General features: G+C 43.1%; 1 protein-coding gene across 1 annotated transcript in view; it reads right to left on the bottom strand.

Annotated features, from left to right (window-relative positions):
* Positions 1-19,269: 19,269 nt before the first annotated feature.
* NEDD9 (neural precursor cell expressed, developmentally down-regulated 9) overlaps positions 19,270-26,315 on the bottom strand; it is a 48,681-nt gene continuing 41,635 nt past the window's right edge. The window contains exons 5-7 of the mRNA XM_073332057.1: positions 25,019-26,230; positions 24,485-24,574; positions 19,270-21,980 (exon numbers count right to left, since the gene is read on the bottom strand). Of these exons, the coding sequence (XP_073188158.1) occupies positions 21,471-21,980; positions 24,485-24,574; positions 25,019-26,230 (1,812 nt within the window). The 3' untranslated portion in view covers positions 19,270-21,470. The remainder of the gene's footprint in view (positions 21,981-24,484; positions 24,575-25,018; positions 26,231-26,315) is intronic.

Genomic DNA, 26,315 nt, shown 5'->3' with positions numbered 1-26,315 from the left:
GAAACCATGTTTCCTGAGTCCCAGTCCAGTGATCTGTCAAGTAGGCTACACTGCCTCCAAAGTGCAAAATGGATGCTGTGTAAACACTAACCTTATGGGGGAACTCAGCTCAATAAAGATGGCCTATCTAAAACATATGGTCTGTGTTTTGCAGCACACAGGGTCATATCTTTAAAAAAAAAAAAAAAGAAGAAGTGTGCACATTTGCGCTCTGGCTGTTACATGCTCCCTAGGCTGTAGGCATCTGTGGTGTGTCTTTCATTTGTAGTAGGCATGCACACTGCCACCAGGACTGCTTGCTTTAGGTTATTTGAGTGCTGTCAGCTGTCTCAACTTTACAAAACACAGAAGAGATGGGTCCTACATCATAGTCATATCTGAACTGTGTGTATCTGTGAACCCTTCCCACAGCCAGACCTGCATATCAAGATTTATTGCTGCACTCAGAACAAGACAATTTGTATTTGTTACTTGTATGCATATATCTGCACCTAGAAGTCCATGACTGTAGAAGCTACTCAGCTATATGAATTTCTGGTTCACTAAATTATTCCATTATGTACAGTATGTACTATTTATGTATTGCATTCTTGGTGTGGCTGATCAGAACAGCTAAAAGTTGTCAGGGCACAGTCTGTAGGGATCAATTTCCTCTTGGCTACACTGGAGGATTCTGGCATGGCAAGAGGCTGCTGTGCTTTCTGTTACACATCTCATATCTACAAACAAGAATTTGCAAGTATTGCTAGCATTTGTTTGGAGCAAGGCTCACTTCCTCTGTGTTCTCTATTGTTTCATTGTTTGCTTTTTCAGTGCTAAATAATGTTACAGCTGTGCAGTTGCAATAGGTCTTTGTCCTCCCAACACAATGCTTCTCAGTGGTCGCTCTGGGCAATGTCTTCTGTACTCTGGATTACTTTCTTATTTTTAGTTATTGCAGCTTCTGTAACTATATGTACTCAATTTTGTTTTTTGTTTTTTTTTTTTACACAGGACAATGCATTCAGTCATCCGGCTTTTTCATGCTGAAAATAAATTAAATGGTGTAGCCATTGCATAATACTGGTGAGACACATGCTCTTTCATACATTGACACACCATCATTTGTATGGCTTCCATTTTTTTAAAAGGTATAGCACCTCTCCACCTGTAAACTGGTACTCCCACAAACCTCCACTGTGAAGACCTATGATAGGAACACTAGAATGTGTACCCACAATGCTCTGGTACTGCAATGATTGCAGGCAATGTTGTGTATGGTGTAGAGCAGTGGTGTATCAGAAACAAAATGGCTAACATGGACATACTGCACCATGACAAATAACCATGGATGTTCAGATGTCCCAAGGATGCTACAACAGGGTGAAATTCTCTGGCATTGACAAAACCTCTGTTACCTAGCACAGTGTCACTGAGGTTAGCCTGCCACAACTGGATCTTGAGATCCTTTCAGAAAAGAAATGGCAGCAGATTTGTGTCTAAGAATTCAAGTCTGCGTACAAATGCTGTACCCACAAAATACTCAGTAATTAGACACTGAATAGTGAGTGAATTTGAATAGATAACTTCTGGTACCCTGTGCAGAGGGCATTTTCAGCATTACCCTTGAAATGGCTTCCTGGGCCTGAGATGACCATCACTGATTTCTCTCCCCATGCCCCCCTTTCAGTGTTAATGTGATACACATATGCCCAGGAGTATAGTCTAGTTCAGCGGTTCTCAAACTGTGGGTCGGGACCCCAAAGTGGGTTGTGACCCCATTTTAATGGGGTCAGCAGGGCTGGCGTTAGACTTGCTGGAGCTCGGGGCTGAAGCCCAAGCCCAGTGGGCTTCAGCCCCAGGTAGCGGAGGGCTCAGGTTACAGACCCCTCTCCCCAGGACTGAATCCCTTGGAGTTTGACTTGGAGTTTGACAACTCTTAGTTGTCACTTCGGATGGGCTATCACCAGCAGGAGAGTGAATTTGTGTGGGGGGGGTGGAGGGTGAGAAAACCTGGATTTGTGCTGGAAATGGCCCACCTGATGATCACTTTAGATAAGCTATTACCAGCAGGACAGTGGGGTGGGAGGAGGTATTTTTTCATATTCTCCGTGTATAAATAAAGTCTGCTGCAATTTCCACGACATGCATCCGATGAAGTGAGCTGTGGCTCACGAAAGCTCATGATCAAATAAATTGGTTAGTCTCTAAGGTGCCACAAGTACTCCTTTTCTTTTTGCAAACCCTGGTCTAGTTATTAAACCACAAAAGTGAGAATTTGGACTCCTGGATTGTCTTCCCAGTTCCACAGTTGACTTTCTATGTAATCTTGCTTCCTGTAGCATTATTCATACTATATTACAATACTGTCATGAACCTTGACTCATATTTGTACAACATACAGACTCTGGAGAAGTATTAAACATATGGTGCAATAAGGCTTCTACTTACTCTTCTGTAGGATCCAGTAATACTGAGGTGATGTTGTTCCTGTTTTTCCAGGGGCCCTGACCCAAGAAATGTTCAAAATTCTCCTTAGACCAAATAAATTGTGTGGTCAAAATCCAAGGAAAACTGCTATACTCATTGAACTGACTCTACTCAAGAAAACGACTCTAGAAGAACCATGAACAGTACTATACAGCTCACTTTTCCATCCACCCGAATCAGCTTGGAAGCCAGTTCAAAGAGCAACTTGGGGCCTGACTTTTTTCACCACAAGGTGGCATCTGGCTTCAAGATTTAAATTTAGAGTGGCTGATACTTCAGCACAATTGCAAAGTCCTCTGCACAGGGGGAGGCAGAACAGTAAATAGTTGTAGCACTTATTACTGTTTTCAATAATGGATGTGTGATAGTTTAGATTTGGGTGGAAGTTCAAGGACAACACCATGCAGGGGATAGTCTGAGTCTTGCCTTCTTCCTTATTCATGCACTCTATGGGAATCAGAGTGCTGAGGATGAGCATGTTGCTTCCCTGGTAGCCCAAGAGTAGCATCTAGCTGTCCTTGTAGTAGGGAAGGCCATTGCACTGATGGGGGATAGAAAGCTGGCTAGATCATCGGGTGACAAGTGAAGAGTCTGGCACTTAGGACAGAAGAATCCCATGCGCTGCTACAGACTAGGGACCGTGTGGCTAGGCAGCAGTTCTGCAGAAAAGGACCTAGGGGTTACAGTGGACGAGAAGCTGGATATGAGTCAACAGTGTGCCCTTGTTGCCAAGAAGGCTAACGGCATTTTGGGCTGTATAAATAGGAGCATTGCCAGCAGATTGAGGGGATGTGATCGTTCCCCTCTATTCGGTACTGGTGAGGCCTCATTTGGGGCACTGTGTCCAGTTTTGGGCCCCACACTACAAGTAGGATGTGGAAAAATTGGAAAGAGTCCAGCAGAGGGCAACAAAAACAATTAGGGGGCTGGAGCATATGATTTATGAGGAGAGGCTGAGGGAGCTGGGATTATTTAGTCTGCAGAAGAGAAGAATGAGGGGGGATTTGATAGCTGCTTTCAACTACCTGAAAGGGAGTTCCAAAGAGGATGGATGTAGTCTGTTCTCAGTGGTACCAGATGACAGAACAAGGAGATGGGATAGTCTCAAGTTGCAGTGGGAGAGGTTTAGGTTGGATATTAGGAAAAACTTTTTCACTAGGAGGGTGGTGAAGCACAAAATGGGTTACCTAGTGAGGTGGTGGAATCTCCTTCCTTAGAGGTTTTTAAGGTCAGGCTTAACAAAGCCCTGGCTGGGATGATTTAGTTGGGTACTAAACTAAACTGATTTAGGGGTTGAACTAGATGACCTCCTGAGGTCCCTTGCAACCCTGATATTCTAGGATTCTATGGTCTTCATCCGTCGTGCACTCCCCAAATGAAAAACGTGCAGCAGAACAGGGAGGAGTAGGACACTAGATCTGATTTCCATACCTCTCACTATCCAAAACAAGTATAATTTCTTTATATCAAAGAGGCATATTACTTCTAGAAATGCTTTTTTCCCTTATCCTGATCACAAGCATAGGATACTGACAACTCCAGCACATTTAAAAGTTATATGCTGTAATAACATCAGAATCTCATCTCTTATGATGACCTCACTGTAGAGACGTGAAAAACTGTCAAGACAGTGGGATGGCCCACTTAGCCTTCCCCCCAGTGACTATTCAGCTAGTGAGAGAAAAGGTCAGCAAGCAGCTCATTTAAGGGTGAGAGTGCAGAAAATCTTGGGTCAGGTCCTTGGCCCCAGCAGCTGGCTAATACCGGTTATCAAGGAAGCTGCAGCTGCCCTAGGAAGGAGTGAGGTGGCAGGACCTGGTTTAGCTGCCTTGTTTGAGGTTGTGGTTAATCAATACATTGACCTTTCAGAAAAAGGAATGAGATGCTGACACCAGTGGGAGCCTCACTGATGCAGTGACTGGTGAAGTGACCTGCTGGTTTACATGAGTGGGGAAACTGAGGCAGTGGCAGAGTCCGATGGGGGGTTTAGTGTTGCTAACTTTCTAACTGCACAAACCTGAACACCCTTGTCTGCCCTGCCCCTTCTCCAAGGCGTCGCCCCCTGCTCATTTTATCCTCCCTCTGTGGCTCACTCTTCCCCCCCCCCACCCACCCATTCATGTTCACGGGGCTGGGGCAGGGTGAGGGCTTGGGGTGTGAGCTCCTGGGTGGAGCCACAAAGGAGGGATTCAGTATGTTAGAGGGGGCTCCTGGCTGGGGCAGGGGTTTGGGGTACAGGAGGGGATGATGGTTCTGTTTGGGGGTGTGGGCTCTGGGCTGGGGCCAGGGATGAGGGGTTCAGTGTGTGGGAGGGGGCTCTGGACTGGGGAAAGGGGGTTCAGAATCTGGGAGGGAGCTCAGGGGTTTGGGGTGAAGGCAGGGGATTGGGGTAAAGGAGGGATTTGGGGTGAAGGCTCTGGGAGGGAGTTTGGGTGAAGGAGGGGGTTCCAACCTGGGGTGGGGGTTGGGGTATGGGAGGGGGTGAGGGGTGCAGGCTCTGGGAGGGAGTTTGGGTGCCAGAGAGGGTTCTGACCTTGGGTAGGGATTGGGGTGCGGGAGAAGGTAAGGGGTTCGGGCTCCGGCTAGACGGTGCTTACTTTGGGCAGCTCCTGGAAGCAACAGGCATGTCCAGCTCCTAGGTTTAGGGGCAGCCAGGTGGCTCTGCATGTTGCCCCTGCCTGCAGGCACTGCCCCCACAGCTCTCATTGGCCGCCAGTTTCCGGCCCGTGGGAACTACAGAGTCAGTGCTCGGGGTGGGAGCAGCATGCAGAGACTCCCCTGGCCGCCCCTGCGCCTAGGAACCGGACATGCCAACCGCTTCTGGGAGCCGTGCTAGGCCTGGGCAGGTAGGAAGCCTGCCTTAGCCCCACTGTGCTGCCAACCGGACTTTGGCCTATTAAAATCTCCCTGATTGCTTTTAAGAGTCACCGGGAGATTGAGGCCAATTCTGGGAGACTCCCCGCCAATCTGGGAGCGTTGGCAACCCTAAGGGGTTTGAGGAGACACTGTTCCACAAACCTTTTTTAAAAACTGCTTTTCTCCTTTGGTTTCAGCCATTTATTGCCTAGAACTGCTTTTTCTTTTCTTTTAAGTTTCTTTGCTAAGATTAAACTAATTTATATGTTGGGCTAACTCACTGGGATTTAAAAGAGGAAGTGGTTGGGCTCCACTTCCTGTAGCAGGAGCCTGTATGAGAGGAAAAATAAGGCCCTAGAGATCTCACTTTCCAAACATGTAACTGAATTGTTTTATGGAGAAGGTATGTGTTTGGAATGCATCCCAAGGAGTCATTTCACTTACTCTTCCCCGAATCCCCAGGTAGGCCCTGAGCTGTGATCATGCTGGATAGTAATCAGCTTTTAGGAGGAGGGAGAAGTAGAGAGTTGTTTTGCAGGCCTGACTTAAAGCTGGGGCCAGGTCTGCTTATTAACACTTTCAGCTCCCTGCCCATTGTAGCAGCAACGGAATCGGATGGTGTTTGCTTAGGGTCAGCTTGTAAGCTCATTACTCACATTGGTGAGCAGTCATTTCCATGAATAGTTGCATGGGATGTGCTTGTGGACATGAAAGCTCACCAATACGAAGCGATTTACAATCTGGCTCTTAAGCAGCTGTGGTGCTGCAGATGTGCTTACTGCTACAGGATAAGCTTCCTTCCTGCATGACTAGGACAGCACCATAGACCCACCAGATAGTCACCAGCTTTGGCACCTTTTCTGACTGCTCACATCTAAAGGCCCTCACCAGCTCTAGCAGTAGAGGAGAAACAAGCAGCCTGTTTCTATTGGTGCTGCACTGAGCGTGAATCTAGTAGCTGTAGCCTTCTCTCTCCTTGCTGACCTTCTACCTGCAGTTTGAAGACCTGGAGTCTTTTTCTCTGCCCTCTTGCTTCCATCCACAACCCAGGGAACCCTATTTTCCCTCCGAAATCCCTACACAAGTTAGGTAGAGTTGCTCTCCTGAATAACTGCCCACACCAAGTAGGTGAGACCACGAGTGGCCAAAGGGACCCACCCATCTCAAGAACCAATAAGAACCCATTCTCCAAATGACTAAAGAGGGTGTGTATGCTAACTCCTCCTCCACCCATGCTCTAGATGTTGGAGGAAACATGCTTGTTACCAATGCTGCTACCAGAGGCTGCAGGACAGGCCTTGCCCTCAAAGTTGTTGCTGCCGTGAGGGACAGCTGCTTGGTAGGGAAGCCCCTGTGAGGAGCTTGGGAAGGGCAAGAGTGGGTTGAAAGAAATGGAAGTAGAGTTTGGATTTGGAGGTTTAGGTCTGTGCTTGGGGTGGGGTCAAGAGTATGAAATTGATTGGTTATTGGAGTTTGCGGGGAACAAGAGGGGAAGAAATACTTTACCCAAGGAACGTCACCTGTATTGGTGACTGAAGCAGAATGTTTTTGAGTGAGCCTCTTGTTTAAAAGTTGGCAGCGCATGATGTGGAGTGCTGAAAAGAGTGATGCACCAAATACATACATGATTGCTAGAGAGGGCTGAAAAATTTTCAGCTAAATAAAACCTTGATCGAAACCAAATAATTTGGTACAGAAACAAAAAAAAAAATCATGATCTTCTTTCCTTTTCCCAACCGTGTTAATAATTATGACCATCATTCTTGCAGAAGTCACTCTGTTTTCTACATGAAATAGTGTTCTTTACTTTGCTCACGTTTTTCTGTCCACCTTCTTTACACCGGTGACCCTGATCAGTAGCCTAAAAAATGGGTGTATAAATGAGCAGAGAGAGACAATAGCTATGGTGTTCTGAGGGAGGAAAAGCTATCACAGCTGCTCAATCTCTCCTTGTTTGCCGGGAGTGATCTGCTCTATTATTGGACATTTTCCATTTAAATCAACAAGAGCTTTTCTACTACTTTGAGTAGTCATTTCCACCTGTGCAAAGTAGTGTGAAGTGTTACCAAATCTGAATTCTCCCCTCACGTGTACCACTGGTGGCATTCTACAATCTTTTTCTCCCTCACTGTTCAAAGTGCCAGGCACTGGAGAATCACACCCACAAGGTTTGCAGCTGTACAGTTTGCTTGGGGGAATGAAGGGAACCCTAATTAGTGAAAAACAAAACAGTGGTGGCGCTTCTGTAAATGAGATTAACTCTCTTCTTGATCTTCATTTTTTTCTAAGAAATGAAGGGGAAGAGAGAAATAAGGTAGTGCATACCATTCTGTGTAGTCCGATGGAACACTTTTTAGAGGACCTGTCTCAATATTTTCTCTTGAGAAACAATGGAATGCATTTTGGTACAAAACATGATACTTCTCTTTTCTTTTATAGTAGGGTTATTTTACTGAATGGAAAATGGGCAGTGTTTGCAGACAATGCACAGTGAATTCCCACCCCCCACCCCCGCCTTGCTTGGAAACTTAGATTAGTATGTGTTCATGAATGTACTACTTGTGAAATGTGTTGGCTGGATAGCTCGGGAGGCTGAATTGTACCTTCCGTGTATCTTTCTTTCTTTCTTTCTGTGGATCATGATGCTAAATATTGTCTCATTGGGTACAGCTACACTGCAATTAACTGTGGTGTAGACGTTTGGGCTCAGGATGCAACCTGGGATCTAGGATTCTGTGAGGTGGGAGGGTCCCAGAGCTCGGGCTGCAGCCTGAGCCCAAATGTCTACACCACAGCTAAACAGCCCCTTAGCCTGAGCCCTGTGCGCCTGAGTCAGCTGGCACGGGCCAGCCATGTGTGTCTAATTGCAGTGTAGACATACCTGTTATTACCTTGCACCCCCCCCATCTGTCTGTATCTATCTGTTGTCTCTGGTCTTTTATATTTAGTCTGTAAGCTCTTGAGGCATGGACCATCTTTTTCATGGATGATAAGGCCAGTAGGGACCATTGTGATCATCTAGTGTGACCTCCTGTCCTAACACAGGACATAGAACTTCCCCCAAAATAATTCCTAGAACAGATCTTTTAGAAAAACAGCCAATCTTGATTTTAAAATTGCCTGTGATGGAGAATCCACCACAACACTTGGTAAATTGTTCCAATTGTTAAGTACCCTCACTGTTAAAAATGTACACGTTCTTTCCCGTCTGAAGTTGTCTAGCTTCAGTTTCCAGCCACTGGATCGGGTAACCCCTTTCTCTGCTAGACTGAAGAGCCTATTTTCAAATATTTGTTCCATATATAGATAAGCATAGGCTGTAATCACATCACCCCTTAACCTCCTCTTTGTTAAACTAAATAGACTGAGTTCCTTGAGTCTATCACTCTAGGGCATATTTTGTAATCCTTCAGTCATTTCTGTGGTTCTCCTCTGAACCCTCTCCAATTAATCAACATCCTTCTTGAATTGTGGACACCAGAACTGGATGCAGTATTCCACCAGTGGTTGTGCCAATGCCAAATGCAGAGGTAAAATAACCTCTCTGCTCCTATTCTAGTTTTCCCTGTTTATGCATCCCATGATCTCCTTAGCCTTTTTGGCCACAGTGTCACACTGGAAACTCACGTACAGCTGATTATCCACCATGACCTCCAAGTCTTTTTGAGTCACTGCTTCCCAGAATAGAGTCCTCCATCCTATAAGTAAAAAGAAAAGGAGGACTTGTGGCACCTTAGAGACTAACCAATTTATTAGAGCATAAGCTTTCGTGAGCTACAGCTCACTTCTTCAGATGCATAAAAGTCCTCCTTTTCTTTTTGCGAATACAGACTAACACGGCTGTTACTCTGCATCCTATAAGTGTGGCCTACATTATTTGTTCCTCGATGTATACATTAACATTTAGCCATGTCCAAATGCACATTGCATGATTGCACCCAGTTTACCAAGTGATCCAGATTGCTCTGAATCAGTTACCTGTCCTTTTCATTATTTACCACTCTCCTAATTTTTGTGTCATCTGCAAACTTATCAGTGATGGTTTTTGTTTTCTTCCAGGTCATTGATAAAAATGTTAAATAGCTCAGGGTCAAGAACCGATCCTTGTAGGACAGCATTGGAAACACACCTGCTCGATGATGATTCCCCATTTAGTTACATTTTGAGATGTATCCGTGAGCCAGTTTTTATCTATTTAATGTGTGTCATGTTAATTTTATATCATTCTAGCTTTTTAATCAAAATTTCCTGTGGTACTAAGTTAAATGCCTTTCAAAAGTGTATTATATCAACACAATTACCTCTATCAACCCAACTTACTATCTCATCAAAGAAAGATATCAAATTTGTTTGACAGGGTCTGTTTTTCCACAAACCCCATGTTGATTAGCATTAATCACATTACCCTTTAGTTCTTTATTAGTGGAGACCTGTATCAGCTGTTCCATTGTCTTGCTTGGGATTGATGCGAGACTGATAGGCATGTAATTGCCTGGGTCATCTCATTTGCCATTTTAAAAAATTAGCACAACATGAACTTTCTTCCGGTCTTCTAGAACTTTCCCAATGATCCAAGTTTTATTGAAAATCAACATTAATGGTCCATTGAGCTCCTCAGCCAGCTCCTTTAAAACTCTTGGGTGCAAGTTATCTGGACCTGCTGATTTAAAAATGTCTAACTTTAGTAGCCACTGTTTAACATCCTCCAGAGATACTAGTGGAATGGAAAGAATGTTATCATTATATGATGAGACTATATAATCTGCTTTTTTCCCAAATACAGAACAGAAATATTTATTGAACACTTCTGCCTTTTCTGCATTATTATTTATCATTCCATCATTTCCATCTAGTAATGGACCAATATCATTGTCAAGATTCTTTTTGTTCCCAATATATTTTAAAAACTCCTTATTGTCCATAAGTCTGCTGGCCATAGATTTCTCCTTGTGTCCCTTGGCTTCCTTTATCAGTTTTCTACAATTCCTAACTTCTTATTTGTATTAATTGCTATCAACATCCCCTTTCTTTCATGTGTTATATGTTATTTTTATCTATTTATTCTCTACAGCTGCCTTACTTCCCCTCTAAACTAGGTCATTTTTTTAACCAGCACAGCCTTTTTGCTCAATTGTGAGATTATGGCTTTTTTGGGCAACTAGTAAGGTGTTCTTAGATTATTCCCAATTATCATTTACATTTGTATGATTAAATTCTTTCTCCCAGCTGATTTGACTCATAATAGTTTTTAGCTTTCTGATGTTGGTCCTATTAAAGCACCAAGTACAGTATACTCCCATTTATCCAAACCTCTGCATTATCTGATCCTCTGCATTATCTGAATCTGTTCCTTGGGCACAAGGAAGGGACCTAGATAATGCAGAGGTTTGGAAAATAGAGAGGAGACCTCTGGATAGGACTGTGAGGTGAAGAAGGGCAATGAGCCCCTGACTACGGTTTAAGCCCCCCTGCTGCTGAATGGATCCTGCCCCCTCATTTTATCCAGACTCCCAATTAGTTGAATAAAATGCATGTCCCCTGTGCAATTAGGATAATCAGGAGTATACTGTATATATATTACTGGTCTGGACTTTGTTCTATGTGCATCTTGCAAATGTGATCAAGTCATGATCACTTGTATCTAAGATGCCATTAATTTTTAGTTCTGTGATCAGTTTCCTCTTTCACTGTTAAGATACGGTCTAATATAGAATTTCCCCATGTTGGCTGCAACACTCTTTGAGTGAGGGAATTGTTATCTGTTATGTTTAGAAATTCCAAGGATATTTTAGTACTAGCAGCATGAGACCTCCAGCGTGTGTCACTCAAATTGAAGTTGCCCATGATCACACAGCTTTCTTTACCTACACATTATAGATAGGTGCAATTAATTGTGGGTGCAAAACTGCAGTTACATAATTAGAGGAGGCCTTGAGATTGAGATTAAGGATAATTTTTCAATGACTGCATCAAGCTTATTCCCAAACATTGTGTTCTGCAAAGAGATATGGAAGTATTGTATTGTATTGTACAAGGTTATTGCTTTAGATATACTTAGATTAAAATTTGAAATATTTTATGCTCTTTCCAACTGATGAGATCTTGACCCAAAAGCGGGAGGGGGGGGGGCTCATACTCATAACAGGGATAAATTTGGGGTAGGCATTTCTTTCATCCATCAAATGTTTCTGAATCATAAAACGAATTGTAACTTATTTACTTTTTCACAGTTTCATAACTAAATGCTGTGCAATTATAAGCAGTTCCTTACCCAAAATTACCTGAAACATTTAGAAAGGTTATGTCTGCACTGTAATTAAGCTCCCACAGCTTGGCCTGTGCCAGCTATCTCTGGCTAAAGGGCTGTTTCACTGAAGTAAAGATATTCAGGCTTGGGCTGGAATCTGTGCTCTAGGACCCTGCGAGATGGGAGGGTGCCAGAACCAAGGCTGCAGCCTGAGCTGGAATGTCTACACTGCAATTAAACAGCTCCTTAGCCCAAGTCCGAGTCAGCTGGCACAGGGCAGCCATGGGTGCCTAACTGCAGTGTAGACATACTCCCAGACTGTTCTTTTGCCAGCTAATAAACTTTCATACACTGCACAGAGATTTAGCTGTGTATCTCTGATTCATTTGAGTAGGAGCTGACTGTCTCCATGCTGCTTTGAAAATGTAAGGCAATGACTTTGTATCTAGTGCTGCTTACCGAAGCAAAGTTAAAATCAGCCCCTTTCAACATGCTCTGTGTGAGCCCTGGAAATAGCGGCTGCTTGATGTTCTGAGCCAATCTGCCTGAATACAACTGTTTGCACAGGCATGAAAAAATGACCCTTGTTGGGAATGACAGCTGCCGGGAAACAGCAAACATTCAACTAACTTCACTCCATACTCTGTACTAGCATAGAAATGGCAAGAAAACTTCTCACACAGTAAGGGAGCAGCCTTCCCCTGAGTACACACATGATTCCTCCCATTCAGTGCAGAGAACATTTTGGTCAATATGATTTTAAGGGGAGGCCTGATCTTGAGTGTTGATGAGAACCTTGAAGGCAATGGAAGCTGTGGTGCTCAGCTGCTCTCAGCAGTAGGTCTTAGTACTGGGTCAGTAAATCATAACTGTGATCACAACTTGGTACCAGAGTTCAAGGTTCATTATTTAAATGTCATGGTTATTTGGGGGAAGAGAGAGTCAAAATTTGTAGATATTTGCTAATTCTGCATGCCCAAATGGCGGCACCTTGTGCTTGACGTTCAGATGGGTTGGGGATGTCCTGCAGTGCTTAATTTGTAATGAAAGAGGTACAGGGCTGTGAACTACCAAGCCTAGAAGTGCCGGGCTCACTTCTGGCACAAATTAAGCACTGATGTGTTGATCCCGTTGACTTCACTAGGTGGTGAGAGTGCTCGCACCTCTGAAATGCCGACACCAGCTGTCTTAAGTTGAACACGGGGAACACTTCTGAAAAATCAGTAACCAAACATAGCTTTATTCCTGATTTATCCCCACTGGCTTCAGTGGATTTACACCAAGGATGAATTTGGTCCTTTTGTTTTCATGGTTTGCAGCTGAATAAAATTGTTTTCCACTTTTTACTGTAAATATGCAATTCTACGTGCTCTTAGAACACTTAGGTTGCTAATTGAATAAACTTCAGTAGGGTTCGTATAAAGAAACAAACCCAGTATCTCTCAGAGTTGCAGATCTCAAATTCCACACACTTGATTTGTTACCTGTGTAATTATGGAGACTGAAAAAGTAACTCCATTATTATTAGACAACTGGAGGAGATGTTTGGTACCGAGCACCAGATTTGACAAGAGCAGAGTGTCAGACATTGGAAAATCCAAATGCTCATTTTCCTTTACATTTATCAAAGATTAGTTTCTCTTATTTTGCCTTTTTCCATACCAAATTTTTTATGTTCAACCCTACTGGAATGCAGGTTAATTATAGCTGCTATTGGTATCTGGCTTAAATCAGCTTGTATGATAAAAGGCTTTGTGTAGGCTGCACTTAGGAATTTTAACATCTTTCATAAAGAAACCCTGTATCACAAGATGAAAAGCCGCCGAAAATCCATCTTTCTCTTTCATGTTCACGACCACTCAGCCTTGTGGCTTTTTCCATTTCCATGTAGCTGGGGGCAAAACCAGAACTGAGTCACTGCATGGGAAAATTACCCAGTTTGTTCTATATCTACAAGCAGCAACAAGATGCCTCCAGACCACTTTCTGAAGGGCATTTGGGGTTGATTTTTTTCCTTTCCTTTCATAGTGTCATCTCAGTGAAATTTTAAATTCAACCTTCACTTAATGCTGTCCTGATTTGCCCCTCATATATAATATAAAGCAGTTGATGCTTCTGGATCTTCACGATGGTGCTTTCCTGATTGCAAGCACCTTACGTAGCCTTGGTCAAAACAGTGAACAAGACAAAAGCTGAAGCAGAGAGCAAGGAAATGTCGGTTTTGTTTCAGCCTCCTGTGGCCTTGCACTGAAGAGGGAACTCTGTTTGTTCTGTAGTTAAGAGAGCTTTAAAAAAAACAGCTCCCCTTGCTGTGACCTGTATTTAAAGATTCCACTGCCAGTCATCAGGGTTCCATTTTTGACTGTAGAGTCCTATCCTTGGCTCTTAGGAGCTGATATTGTGGTATATATAGCCAAAGGCAGATTATGGGCCAGAGCAAATGGGGGCCCCTCCCCATCACTTCTGCCTGCGGTCCCCCACCCCCCAGTGCTCCTGCCAGGGAGTGGGGTCAGGGTGCGGGGGCTTCCCTTGTTCTCCAGCAGGAGCGCCAGGTCGGTGGAGTGGGGCAAGCACCCACGCCCTGACCCCGCTCCCTGGCAGGAGCGCCTGGCAGAGCGGGTTGGGGCGCAGGGGTGCCCATTTTTCTGGGACCCCCCATTGGCCAGGGCCCCTGGGCATGGGCCCCATTGGCTAATCTGCCACTGTATATAGCCTGTAACTGTTGTGATTTTAGTTTTGGTATACTACACCTTTAAACTTCTAGGAGACTACTGTCTGCAGAGGCGACTGCCATTTTGTGAAGCAAAGCTAATGCAGTATGTTACAGATGAGATGTGCTGTGCACTTTCCTGGAGACTTAATTTTTGTTCTTTCTTGTTTAGTTGTCTCCTTAAATCTAAACAGAACCATTCAGACTGATATATCAGACTATATATCTCTTTGTGTGGAAAAACATATCATGCCTCTTCAAGCTCCACAGAATAAAGAAAGCTTTGATATGGAAATGTCTTATGCTGAATCTGTTACAGATGTAGCAGCCCTTTTTGTGGAGTGGTTTTCCCAGATGGTAGGCTAATCCTGGACAGGGACTCACAGAATTCATGGAGATGGGACAATCTGTAGTAAGGAACGATGGACCTGAATAATCAGAGAGGAGACATTTTCAGATGAACATACATTTGTCAATTTTTGCATTTAAAGGTCTCTCTCTGTCCTTAATTGCTATGGATTTCAATTTTTCTGACTTTGATATGCTCCTGAAAGACTTATCAAACATTAAAGAAAGATGGGTTCATGAGTTTTAGAGCATTCCTACCTTTGTGGAAACTGAGACATTCAATAATAATCTCTTGACGTGATTGAGAAAACAACAAGGGTGGTAGGAAGACATAATGCCATAATGTGCAACTAAGTTAGCCTGGCTATTTTCTATCAGGCCAGAATTTGGCATAATTTACTCTATATGAACTTGCTGCTTTCCCCCACACACATCCTTTCCCTTTTCCATGGTTTTGGTATCCAATCATGACCTGATTTTCTCTTTTCTCACCTTAACTTTCATGCAATAAACTGTTAGGGCTCATTCACTTCAGGAGGTCCAGTCATTTCCCTTGAGACCAAAATTATCTGAATCATCCTACCTAATGAGTTGGATAGATGACAGGACAAAGAGCGCTGCTTCTGACTCAGCAGCTGGAACAAAAGGAGGTACCGACTGATGATGTGGAGCGAAGGTGGCTGAAATAAGTTTAAGTGGCAGTATATCGCTCAGAGTACTTTATTTGCTTTCTGCTGAACAAATCTCTTGATAGCACATTCAGGTATCTGGTATGAGGGCAGCATGTTTGAATTTTCAGCGCAATACCAATGGGCCTCAGCCTGCCCAGAATAATCAGACATTGTTAATGATGCTGTCCATAGTCAAAACATAGCTCTAGTTTAATTAAAAGTAAAGGAAACGTGTTGGGGCAGTTCGGTGAGCAACTCTTCATGGATTAAAATTACCAAAGGTGCCAGTTAATAGTTTTGGGGAATCCATATGGAAAATGACCTCTTATTAAGGCCTTTGGCTCACAAGAGAGGCAAGACCAGAAAGTTAATGTTTCTGAGATGAGACAGTGTACATGTTCCTTACCTTATACTTCAGGCCAGCCAAACCAGCAGACTCATGACCTGCATTCTTCTTTCTCTGTGAGCCACAAACACTTCTGTGAGGACACTGAGGTGGCCGCTGCACCTCTTGCTGTGCTACTCAGGGTACAGACTGGCTCTGAAGAGCTGCATCTAGGCCTCTCAGCCAAGGCATGGAAGGATGCTCTGACATGGGTCCTTGGTGGAATCTGGTGTAAATGGCGAACTAAGAATCCCTTCAAAGCTTTTCAATAAATAAATAAATAAAATTAAAAATCTGCAAATAGTATCTGGGGAACTCTGCTTCAAGATCTCAAATAGCCATCATTTTGGCCAAAATAATAATTTAACAGATCAAAGATAGTGTATATTTCAATCACCTTTGCACTAGTTCCTTAAGCACTAGCATGATAGGACACTAAGGAGCAACTTCAGGGATCTGCGTTGCCCCTTTGTGTGGCCCTAGTTAAAGAATGGAGAAAAGACAATCCCTGCCCTTACAAGTGCAATCTAATTTACTATTTAAATTTAACCAAAGTAGAACATGAAGATACTGTAACAGACACAGAAAAGGGCTAAAACTTATTAAAATGTGAATCACACAGTGAGAGAATCTTACAAACCTAATATTATAAAAGTTGACATGGAGGAAGGGCAAGTGGCGGAGGAGTAGACTGGGAAACTGGATGAAAATAGTATTTGGGCAGGACAGGAAGGATGTTTGGCTCACAAGGAGGTGTGACTATCTACAGCAGAGGTTCAAAAAACTTCATTGCACCGCGACCAGCCTTCTGACAATAAAATTACTGTATGACCCCTGGGTGTGGGGAGAGGGGGCTGCAGCCTGAGCCCCGTTGCCTCATTGTCGCCTTTGTAACCTTAGCATTAGACTTGCTGGGACCCAGGGCTAAAGGGGCGGCCATAGCATCCATGCAGGCAGCTGGAGCAGCACCCACAAAAGTCACACACCCTTATTCCCACCACGTAGACATTGGTGCAATACACAGGGAAACTGAGGCACACACAGCATTCATGCAAAATAGTAAGACTCACATAGGCTCACATACAATATAAGGGAAAATCCACACTACATCACAGTGGGAAACTCCATTTAAGATAACAAGGCTGGTGCATGTATCGTTTTCCTTTGATGAAATGGACTTTCTATGAACTTGTACTGTTCAGTAGAGTGCTGGACAGTACAAGATGCACATTTCTGGGTGTCACCCTGTATGCAATTCATGAGTGACTGGCCAGAGTGCTCCTGTGTTTAGGTGGAAGTGAATTTGCATGCTGAAGGTTGTACAGACAGGCCAGGAGTGGCTGTTCTCACAGCAAAGCAGTTGCAAAGGCACCCCAGGCTAGAGAGTTAAGGGAACACTGCTGTTCAACAGTCCAGATTGTACCCTGGGTAGTGTCACAGGGGGATGATGTTCCAGGCAAAGGAAGCAATATGGGGAACAGGCATGAAGATGAGAAGACATGTAGGAGACAAGCTGAGCAGCAAGGTGTGAGAAATGTGCAGCATGCATATGGGAAGAGGGGTGAGATGCACAGAGGAGCAGTGCCTTAACTGTGGTGTTGGAACTTTGTGTAAAAAGAGACAGTGCACCAGTGTGGGAAACGGCGTGGTGAGAATGATGCAGTCAGAGCAATGGGAGAAGCTGGCGAATGCTGGATAGAGTGAAGAGGCGAGCATCTGAGAGAGTCTAGAGAATGGAAGGCTACAGCCCAGCCAAGAGAAAACCATGACATGAAGCAGAACATGTATATGGGGGTGTACAAGGTATTTACACAGATATGGCCACTCTTGAATTGCTTCTACAGGGAAAATAATTTTTAAAACAGTCATCAAAGATTCTAGACTGACAACGAAGTTTGGAAACAAGTTCACCTTCAGCATGCGCAGCAGAGGTCATCGAAACTGCCTCACAAACAAGATCATGTCTACTATTGAGGGTGTATTTCAGCCTCTCGGTCCATTTAATCCTTAGTGCCCATGCTGCAATTGCCAGCCAGCGGGTCATTCAGAGGTCCAACGATCTAAAATATTGCTAGCAATATCCTCCATTTTAAAAATAAAGAATATCCCTGGAGCTGGTGACATGTCTAAACCAGAATGAACAGTATGAGAGTACTCTATCTCCTTTTCCCTCCAGTAGCTGAACTAAAGAGGTGACTAGTGCCAAACGGTTTTTGTGAATTAATGTTTATAAAGAGCTCTGAGGTAAAGAGCTAGATGTGTTTTAAGTATTTTTTTTTTGTGATGTGGTCATCTATTCATTAGAAACCAGAACCCATTTCAGGTTGGCCACCAAGCTGCTGTCACATGGCAGCAGCCTAATCAGCTGCTGTCCCAGGACAAAGTGACTCAGACATAAAAGGCTGTGGCTCCCATTTCCAATTCCTTCAGTTATCCAACCCCTTTATTATTAGGTTGTTTTAAATTTAGAACCAGAATATGTCTTATAGATTGTGATCAAAACAGGCATTGCCTGCACCAATCACGGAGTTCAAATCCATGAAACCCAGAGTCAAATGTGCATGGAAGCAACCTCTTCATTTTGCAAGGAATGGAGTAAGCTGCAGTAGGCATTAATTTGCACTCACACAAAATGGGACTTTCTTTACTGACGGCCAACTGTTGTCACACTCCAAAGAGCAGCTCTCAGAAAGGTGCAAAATTCTTTCCTAACTTTGGAAACAAAGACATTGCTTCCGCTTTCATCCTTACGACCAATGAAGCTCAATAGGTATGTAAGTGAGAGGCAAGCCTGTCAGCACCAATAGGGCATAACTTTTGGAGAGGGATTTTTGATCCTTAAAGCCACATACTTATTTGGGATCTTGACCCCTCACCCCAGACGTGCAAGGCCTGAACCACAGCTGAACTGCTAAGGTTTCACCTGTGTGGGGCCGGGGGACTACAGACTGTGAGGAGCGGCCCCTCAGTCTCCCATGTGGCGCGGAGCATAGATGTTACCACCCAAGTTGGATTGGAGGGCAGGGATGGAACTGGGCATGAGATGGAATGAGTCCTGCAGCTGTGTTGATGGGTACGTTAACAGGATAGTATAAAGGGGAGAGAACATGTCCTCTCCATCTGATTATACCTGTTCCATAGGACAGTGCTACACAGCAGCAGTCTCTGTGGGAGAATACACCGGGGATTCATGAATGAGATAGGGAAGTGGCCAAATAGACCCATAAATATTATGCATCCACTAACCATAAACCCTGCAGGGAGATGAGGAGCGCAGCAGCCTGTAGCTGGGTTTATAATCTATGAGGCATGGTAGCTGCTGCAGACCAATTGCACAGGTGCTCCACCAACGTCCTCTGAACGAGTAGAGATTTTCTTCACCCCCTCAATCTCCACACTCATACAAAGCCAGTCTACTGGGGTTTGCTATGGATGATTTAAACTTCACCCTATAAAGAGTGATCACTACAGACCAAATTCCCCTAAACCCTTTCCAGTTAGTTTCTTCCTTCATGATAGCAGCTTGTTTAATGACTGGTTCATTGACTTTTCTCCATTCTTTAGTGGGGGGGAACATAAGCACTCCGTCTCACCACAGCTTTAGCCTGGAACATTTGCTTCCACAGTTCATAGAGAATTGCAAAGAAGGAATGAAACTAGTTATTATATACTTTTTTAAAAAAAAAGCATTGTATATTTAATGATTTTAAAAATACTCTCTACAAGGTAACAAGTAAACAATAATATAAGTTTGTCATGAAAAGAATCCCCCCTTTGAAAACTCAAAAGTTATTGACATGATGGCTAAAGTTCAAAACACTTTGTCACTTTCTAAAAATATTACAATGGAAAAAAATAGAAAAATCCCAAATAACACAAATACAAAACAGGTTCAAGTGGATTCTTTGGTATTTTCTGGCAATCCTATTTTGTTTACAATGGGATAACTATTCCTCTCCTCTTGTAAAATGGAGAGGAGCTTTAAATATTATAGCTGATGCAAGTGCTGGGTATGAGTCTGTTGCTGCTGAAGTCTCTCTGAACTCCCACTGGCTTTAACGGAAGCAGGTTTGAGCCCTCTGAAAACAACATTATGGTAAATTTCAATGATGAGCAGTCATCACTCTGAGACAATATATTAGGAAAGCATAACTTCATTTGCTGGTAAACCAGTTCTGTTAGCCAAGATAAACAAATGCACTGCAATGAGGCATGCACTGGAGAACGTGTTTAGACATAGGCTGGAACAAAAATACCAGATATAGTTTTATGAAGAAAGACTTTACTTAAGTGCCTCCTGACTAGGTATTCTACATGATGTGATTTTTGTATTTACCATCAGGCTAGTCTCTTATGCAAACACTCAGAATACATAAAGACTTGGGACTGTAGCCTGAATTCTCACAAAGAAACTGGGGTAACTATATTTTTGTTTTGAATCACAAGTACATTGAGCATCACCTGGACTTCATTCCCTTGAGCCTGATTGCCAGAATCGCCATTACTCCACAGTTAGGAGTGACCATGTAATGTGACCTGTGGTCAAGTCGCTGTTGTGTCGGCTACATATGGAATTACCCCTTTAAATATAGGGTATTGCTTTGGTGACTGTGTAGCCCAGGAGACCCATGGTGTGTCCCTGGGCTAGGAAGGAAAATTTGGAAAAAGTCCAAAATCTGAGTGAAGCTCAGAGCTGCAAAAGTGCAAATGATTCATAAGAATTTGTCATAGAGATAAGTGCTATTTTGTCCTCTAAAATTACAGATGTTCTAATCAGATGTTCCAAAACTGATGGCATTTTCATGGGGAATTATGATGCCATGCATTTTCATTAATCCTGATCTTGTGAGATGTTGTGTACTTCAGAATCCACTGATGTCAGCAAGATTTAGGGACATTCAACAACTCTGAATAAGTCCCTAGGTCTGCAAAAAAAAAAAAGTCTCTAAAGTCTGAGAGAGATAATTATTTGCAAATGCAAGGAAAGGTGGGATAAACATATGCCAATTTATATTGTTGGGAATTCTTCCAGGTTTTTAAAATATTTTGTGGCATTAAGACGTTATTTTTAAATATATACAATCCTTCCTGCTCCTGTGAGGAGGTTCTGTCTATCATGCTATACGAGGATGATTTTTGCCCCACTAGTTTGAGCCTTGGTTTATTGTCTGTTATGTAACTTATATATATATATATATATATATATACACACATACAATGCTCAAAATGATTGACTCCTGTATGCAAAATAAAATTGAGGGTACAGTTAATTTTTTACTAAATTAATTCAAATCAAGTCAGTTCTAGGAGGGGATTGGGGTTCCATTAGAACTATTACATCTACATCATGAACTGCTACAAATAGATTTGACAGCCTTGTCCATGTGCCACATTTAAGTTGAAGTAAAATACACAGTATGCCCCCCAAAAAGAGAGTGCAGCATCCAATTAACGGATATATCGAAAACCAGGCAGTATATACAGTGATATGCACCACTTAACTGATGCATACTTTTAAGGTGCTTACATAATGGTGTCTTATGGAATGTAGCAACATATACATATATGCAGTGTATACATATATATGTATATTAAAAACATAATAGGGAAATAGATATACCCCCAGATCCCTGAATTTTAGATTTTCTAATCCATAAAAATGTATTTAAAATATTTCATGTAAAATATCTACAAAAATTGATAACATTTACATAAAATAGGACATATTTCCAGTTTTTTAAAATAATTTTTACTGTCCATTGATTGGATTCCATTTTGTTTGTTTCAGAATGATGCCATCTGTACCAGAGAGCGTTTAAACAGCTGTGCGTGATGAGACAGTTCTGTTACTCGGTCGACCATCTCCTGCAGGGCAGTCGGGTTGGGATAATACAAAGCAGCCATCTTGGTTGCCATAACAATGTTCTTTAGCAATTCACATAGCTGGTTGCTGGAGTTCATCACTTTGCTGCGGATATCCTGAGTAGTCACTTGCCTTGTGAGCGTGTCCCCAATGAACACCAGTTTGTGAGCGCTTAAAATGACAAACTTGCTGTGAGCGACGAACATCCTCGGTGGCTGAGCAGCACTAACACAATTAAAAAAAGCATCAATGGCATTTAGGAGAGAAACGAAATGAGTCTCACACTGGTCAGAATAAAAGAAGAGCAGCTCTCTGTCTTGAGAGCCCACATTGCTGCTTGCAGTTTGAAGACTCTGAGGTGGCTTCCATTTTGAGATGTCATTCTCCACAGGCTTTGTGATCTCTTGCTCCAGTTGCTGGAACTGATTGATCTGAATGGCAAAGAGAAGAGTCTCTTCAAAAAGCTATTAACACATCACATCACCCTCGTTATAATTCACAAACCTATCCTGCCTTTGATAAACGCAAATACATTTCACACTGATTTCTTAACATCCTGTATGCAAGCTGCAAGCACAGTTTCTAAATACTATTCCCATAGTGTGTACTCAATAAGTTTATGGAGGAGATGGTATGATGCGATAACATGATTTTGGTAATTAATTGATCTTTAAATATTCATGGTAAATAGGCCTAATGGCCTATGATGGGATGTTAGATGGGTGGGACCTGAGTAACCCAGGAAAGAATTTTCTGTAGCATCTGGCTGGTGAATCTTGCCCATATGCTCAGGGTTTAGCTGATCGCCATATTTGGGGTCGGGAAGGAATTTTCCTCCAGGGCAGATTGGAAGAGGCCCTGGAGGTTTTTTGCCTTCCTCTGTAGCATGGGGCACGGGTCACTTGCTGGAGGATTCTCTGCTCCTTGAAGTCTTTAAACCACGATTTGAGGACTTCAATAGCTCAGACATAGGTGAGAGGTTTATCGCAGGAGTGGGTGGGTGAGATTCTGTGGCCTGCGTTGTGCAGGAGGTCGGACTGGATGATCATAATGGTCCCTTCTGACCTTAATATCTATGAATCTATGAATCTATGATTTGGTTTGGCTATGTTACTCACAAGTAACTTACACATCTCATCTAAATGGGGGCCAATTAATCCTTTATGCCCGAGTGTACCATCATGTATATCTATACATGCCACATATAGGAAAACTACTGTAGACAATTTTGAAGACTTTAAAAAACTTATTGGGACATCTTTGGACCCCATGTCCTGTAAAATCAGGTGCTTTAGTTTCCATGAGTCCAACTACACAGGGCCAGAGAAGTCGTAACAATCTAAAACAGCTTTGCTATATCTAAAAAGCTAATGGTTTTAAGAACTGATATATTGGGGCACTACAGAGTCGGAAACAGTTGTTGTCCATCCACTTGAGACTCTCTCCTATGATAAATAGCTGACACTTCTATCTATGCATGATCGTGAGCTATCAAATGTTAATCTTTCAGCTCCTCATTGCTCTTCAAGCAAACAAAAACACACAGGGAAATTTAAATACAAAACCTTACATTAATGTAATGGTAAGATTACAGCTTTAACTGCTCACAAGTCAGGAAATGCAAAAATCAAGGTTACCACTCCCATATTGCACATATGGAGTATTCTTCGTTACTAAATTTGTTAACATTTTATATTTATGAAAACTGTACATTTCATGTCAGCATGCTGGCGAGTTACTATTACTATGACAGCGTTAACATTTTGTTACCTGATCATTTTGGTGTTTAAAAATCACAATTTTAAAGTTATCCTAAGATTTTTTTTTAATTTAGTGATGTACGTATTTAGACAGTGGGTGTGCATAATCTACACTTGTATTCTGTGTGGGCCAGTGGATATGGCACTGGACTAGGACTCAAGAGACCGAGGTTCAGTTTTTGTCTCTGCCATTGTCCTGCTGTGTGACCTTGGAAAAGTCACTTCACTGCTCTGTGCCTCTATTTCCCCTCCTATATAAACTCTGTGGAAGAGGACTCGTCTCTTACTATGAGTATGTCTAAACTGCATGCTTCTTTTTGGTGGCGGGTAGAGTATATATGTGCGTAGCCCCCCAGCACAGGCATAAAGAGCAATGTAGACCATGAGGCCTGGGCTTTGGCAAGTAGCATAAAGACATGCCTGAAGGGTGTGGGTGTGTATCCAATGCACACCCTACACGCTCTCTACTTGCAGTGGGGAAAGGTGCTGCCATCTCCCAGCTGCTAGAGCCTTTCCCTGCCACATGGAAGGACTCGGGCAGAGGGAGGCAGCAGGGAAAGATGCCAGCAGGGAGGAGACAGCTGGGAAAGGCTCAGCCAGTGTGGATGGAGCCTGCTTTTCACATACCCTACATGCTATCACCAGTGGTGTGTAGTGTAGACGCAGCCTATGTGTGTATACTGTGCCTAGTACAGAGGGGCTTCTAGGTGCTATAAAAAGAATTAACCTCTTGAACAGACATGTTTTGAATGTGCTTTCAGGGGACAGATCTCTTCCCAGCAGAGGAGACCTCTCTCAAATACACAGGAAGAGCTGCAGTTCTGCTATCTAATGGCAGCAAGGTAACAAACGAGATGATGATGTTGACTCCCAGGCTATCTCCAAGAGTCTGAAAGGGCTAAATTGCCATAGAGGTACTTGCATTCTTTAGTGCCTCCAGGGCTGAAGAAAATCTACAGGAGAGAATGGTGGGAAACTCTCTCGCATGCTAACCACTTCTGAATCTGAGGGGAGAATGGACACCCATGCCTCCTTTGTTACTAAGCCGCCATTAAGTGGCTGAGAGATGAGCTCTTTCTCTTTTATTTGGCTGACACGTCTCGTGGTACAAAATGGCCTGCATGGTGCCTTCCAATTCTGACAGCTTGGTGCTTTCCAAGTCTGACTGGACGTACCTGATGATGCTCCAGCTGCATCTTGTTCTGCTTGATGATATTTTCTTTTTCTAGAAGCTCTTTCTGTTGTCTTTCAAACTCCTCTTTTCCCTGTGTGGCACAAGATAAAAATAGACATTGTGTCAAACGGTAATTCTCTAGAGTTAATAATTAAATGCCCACAGACAGTGTGACAAATGTACCTTCTTGTATTGCCATCTTAATTTGTAGCACACCCACAAGAGGACAAATAGGAAATGGACAATGTTATGTTGGTGATAGGCTACAGCCATTATGTACAGAGTAGTCCCATTTGAATCCCATTCTTGGGATTCAAACTAACTTTTAAAATCTGTACCCAATGTGCAGTCTGGGCTGAATGAAGTTTCTCAGGCAACTTTTGATATGCATCCATTTAAAAAAAAGAAAAGGAATTTCAAGATTATCTTGGTGTGACAGTCTGCTTCCTGTCGTGCCATGAACAGTTCTTACAGAAAAGAGCATGCAACAAATCTTAATCTGCATTGAGCAGAACAATGTGTCTGGCTCGCTTACCTGTAGGTGCACGTAATCGTAATCATCCATCCAGCTCTTCTCAGAGCCCTCATTAGTGATACCGGGGGGATGCAGGTCTTTACTCAGAAGTGGGGGCAAAGAACTGCTGTGGTCCTGAGTTTTCTCTCCATGATGTAACAGCTGATTCTGGGGGCTGTTATATGCATAGTCAGATGTGTTCATAATGTTCTCTGAAACATTCTTTAAACGTGATCTGCCTGATACCTGTTTGAATAGCATCTCTGCATTGATGCTGACAGTGGTGGTCAATTGCTTGGCATCATCTGGGACTGTCTTTGCCACCATAACAAATCGGTCTAGATCATCACATTTGTTTTGGGATTTGTTGACCACCAAGATGTTCAATGACCAGCTATAGCTACTCAGGTCATGACTGGTCTGGGTCAAGATCTGGTGAGAATCCTCCAGTCTCTGCAGCTCCCTTCTCATTTTGTTATAGAGATTGATTTCTGAGAGACAGGAAGCATTGGCTGTTGCTCCTTTTGCAAACTGAAGATACTCCACCAACGACTGCTCCACTTTCTCCACAGCAGTGTGGATTTCATTGATATTTTTCTCCATGTACCCATAAGACCGCCAGTCTGTGTTAACAAAGGCCATGAGGTTAGAGACCACAGTCTCCACTGTCTGCTGAAGCCAGTAAAGTCTCTCTATGGCTGTGTCTGGATCCAGTATTAATCGTTTGTCGTGAGAAGGCGAGGCTGAAAAAGAAGACTCCTTTGAAGTTGTGGAAGATGTAGACATGTTACTCCTGGTGCTGCCTGTACTAGAGAAAGATAATCTATTTATCCCATCTGTCACATCTTTCAATCCTTTAGTGTCTTGTGGTGGCACATCATACACACCTTCCCTTCCCTCTGGATTTAGGCTTTTGCTGAATCCTGACTGCTGTCCAGGAAATGGGACTCCACGAGGGGTATCGTATACATCCTTCTGAGGAGCAATCTGCTGACCAAGAAATTGATTTTGATGGCTCACTGGAATGTCATACAGGCCATGTTTGCGTGACATTAAATCATTAGGTATAGGGACGTCAGAGGTAAATTTCTTGCTAAGTTCTTTGGTAGTAGGAGGAGGGATGTCATACACTCCTTCCAGTCTTGCATTATGGTTCACTGAAGGAGGGAAATCCAGCAAGTTTTCCCTCAGCCCTGTATCCTCTCTGCATGCAGATGCAGGGAAATCATAGATCTGAAATGCAGAAAGCAAGCCATGAGCACAAAGGTAAAATAGCAAAGACGTCTTCAATGGAACTACCATTAAATTAAAATTCAGG

The sequence above is a fragment of the Lepidochelys kempii genome, chromosome 2, assembly GCF_965140265.1.
Source record: "Lepidochelys kempii isolate rLepKem1 chromosome 2, rLepKem1.hap2, whole genome shotgun sequence".
Taxonomy (NCBI): Eukaryota; Metazoa; Chordata; order Testudines; family Cheloniidae; genus Lepidochelys; species Lepidochelys kempii.
This window is presented reverse-complemented; position numbering and strand designations above follow the sequence as displayed.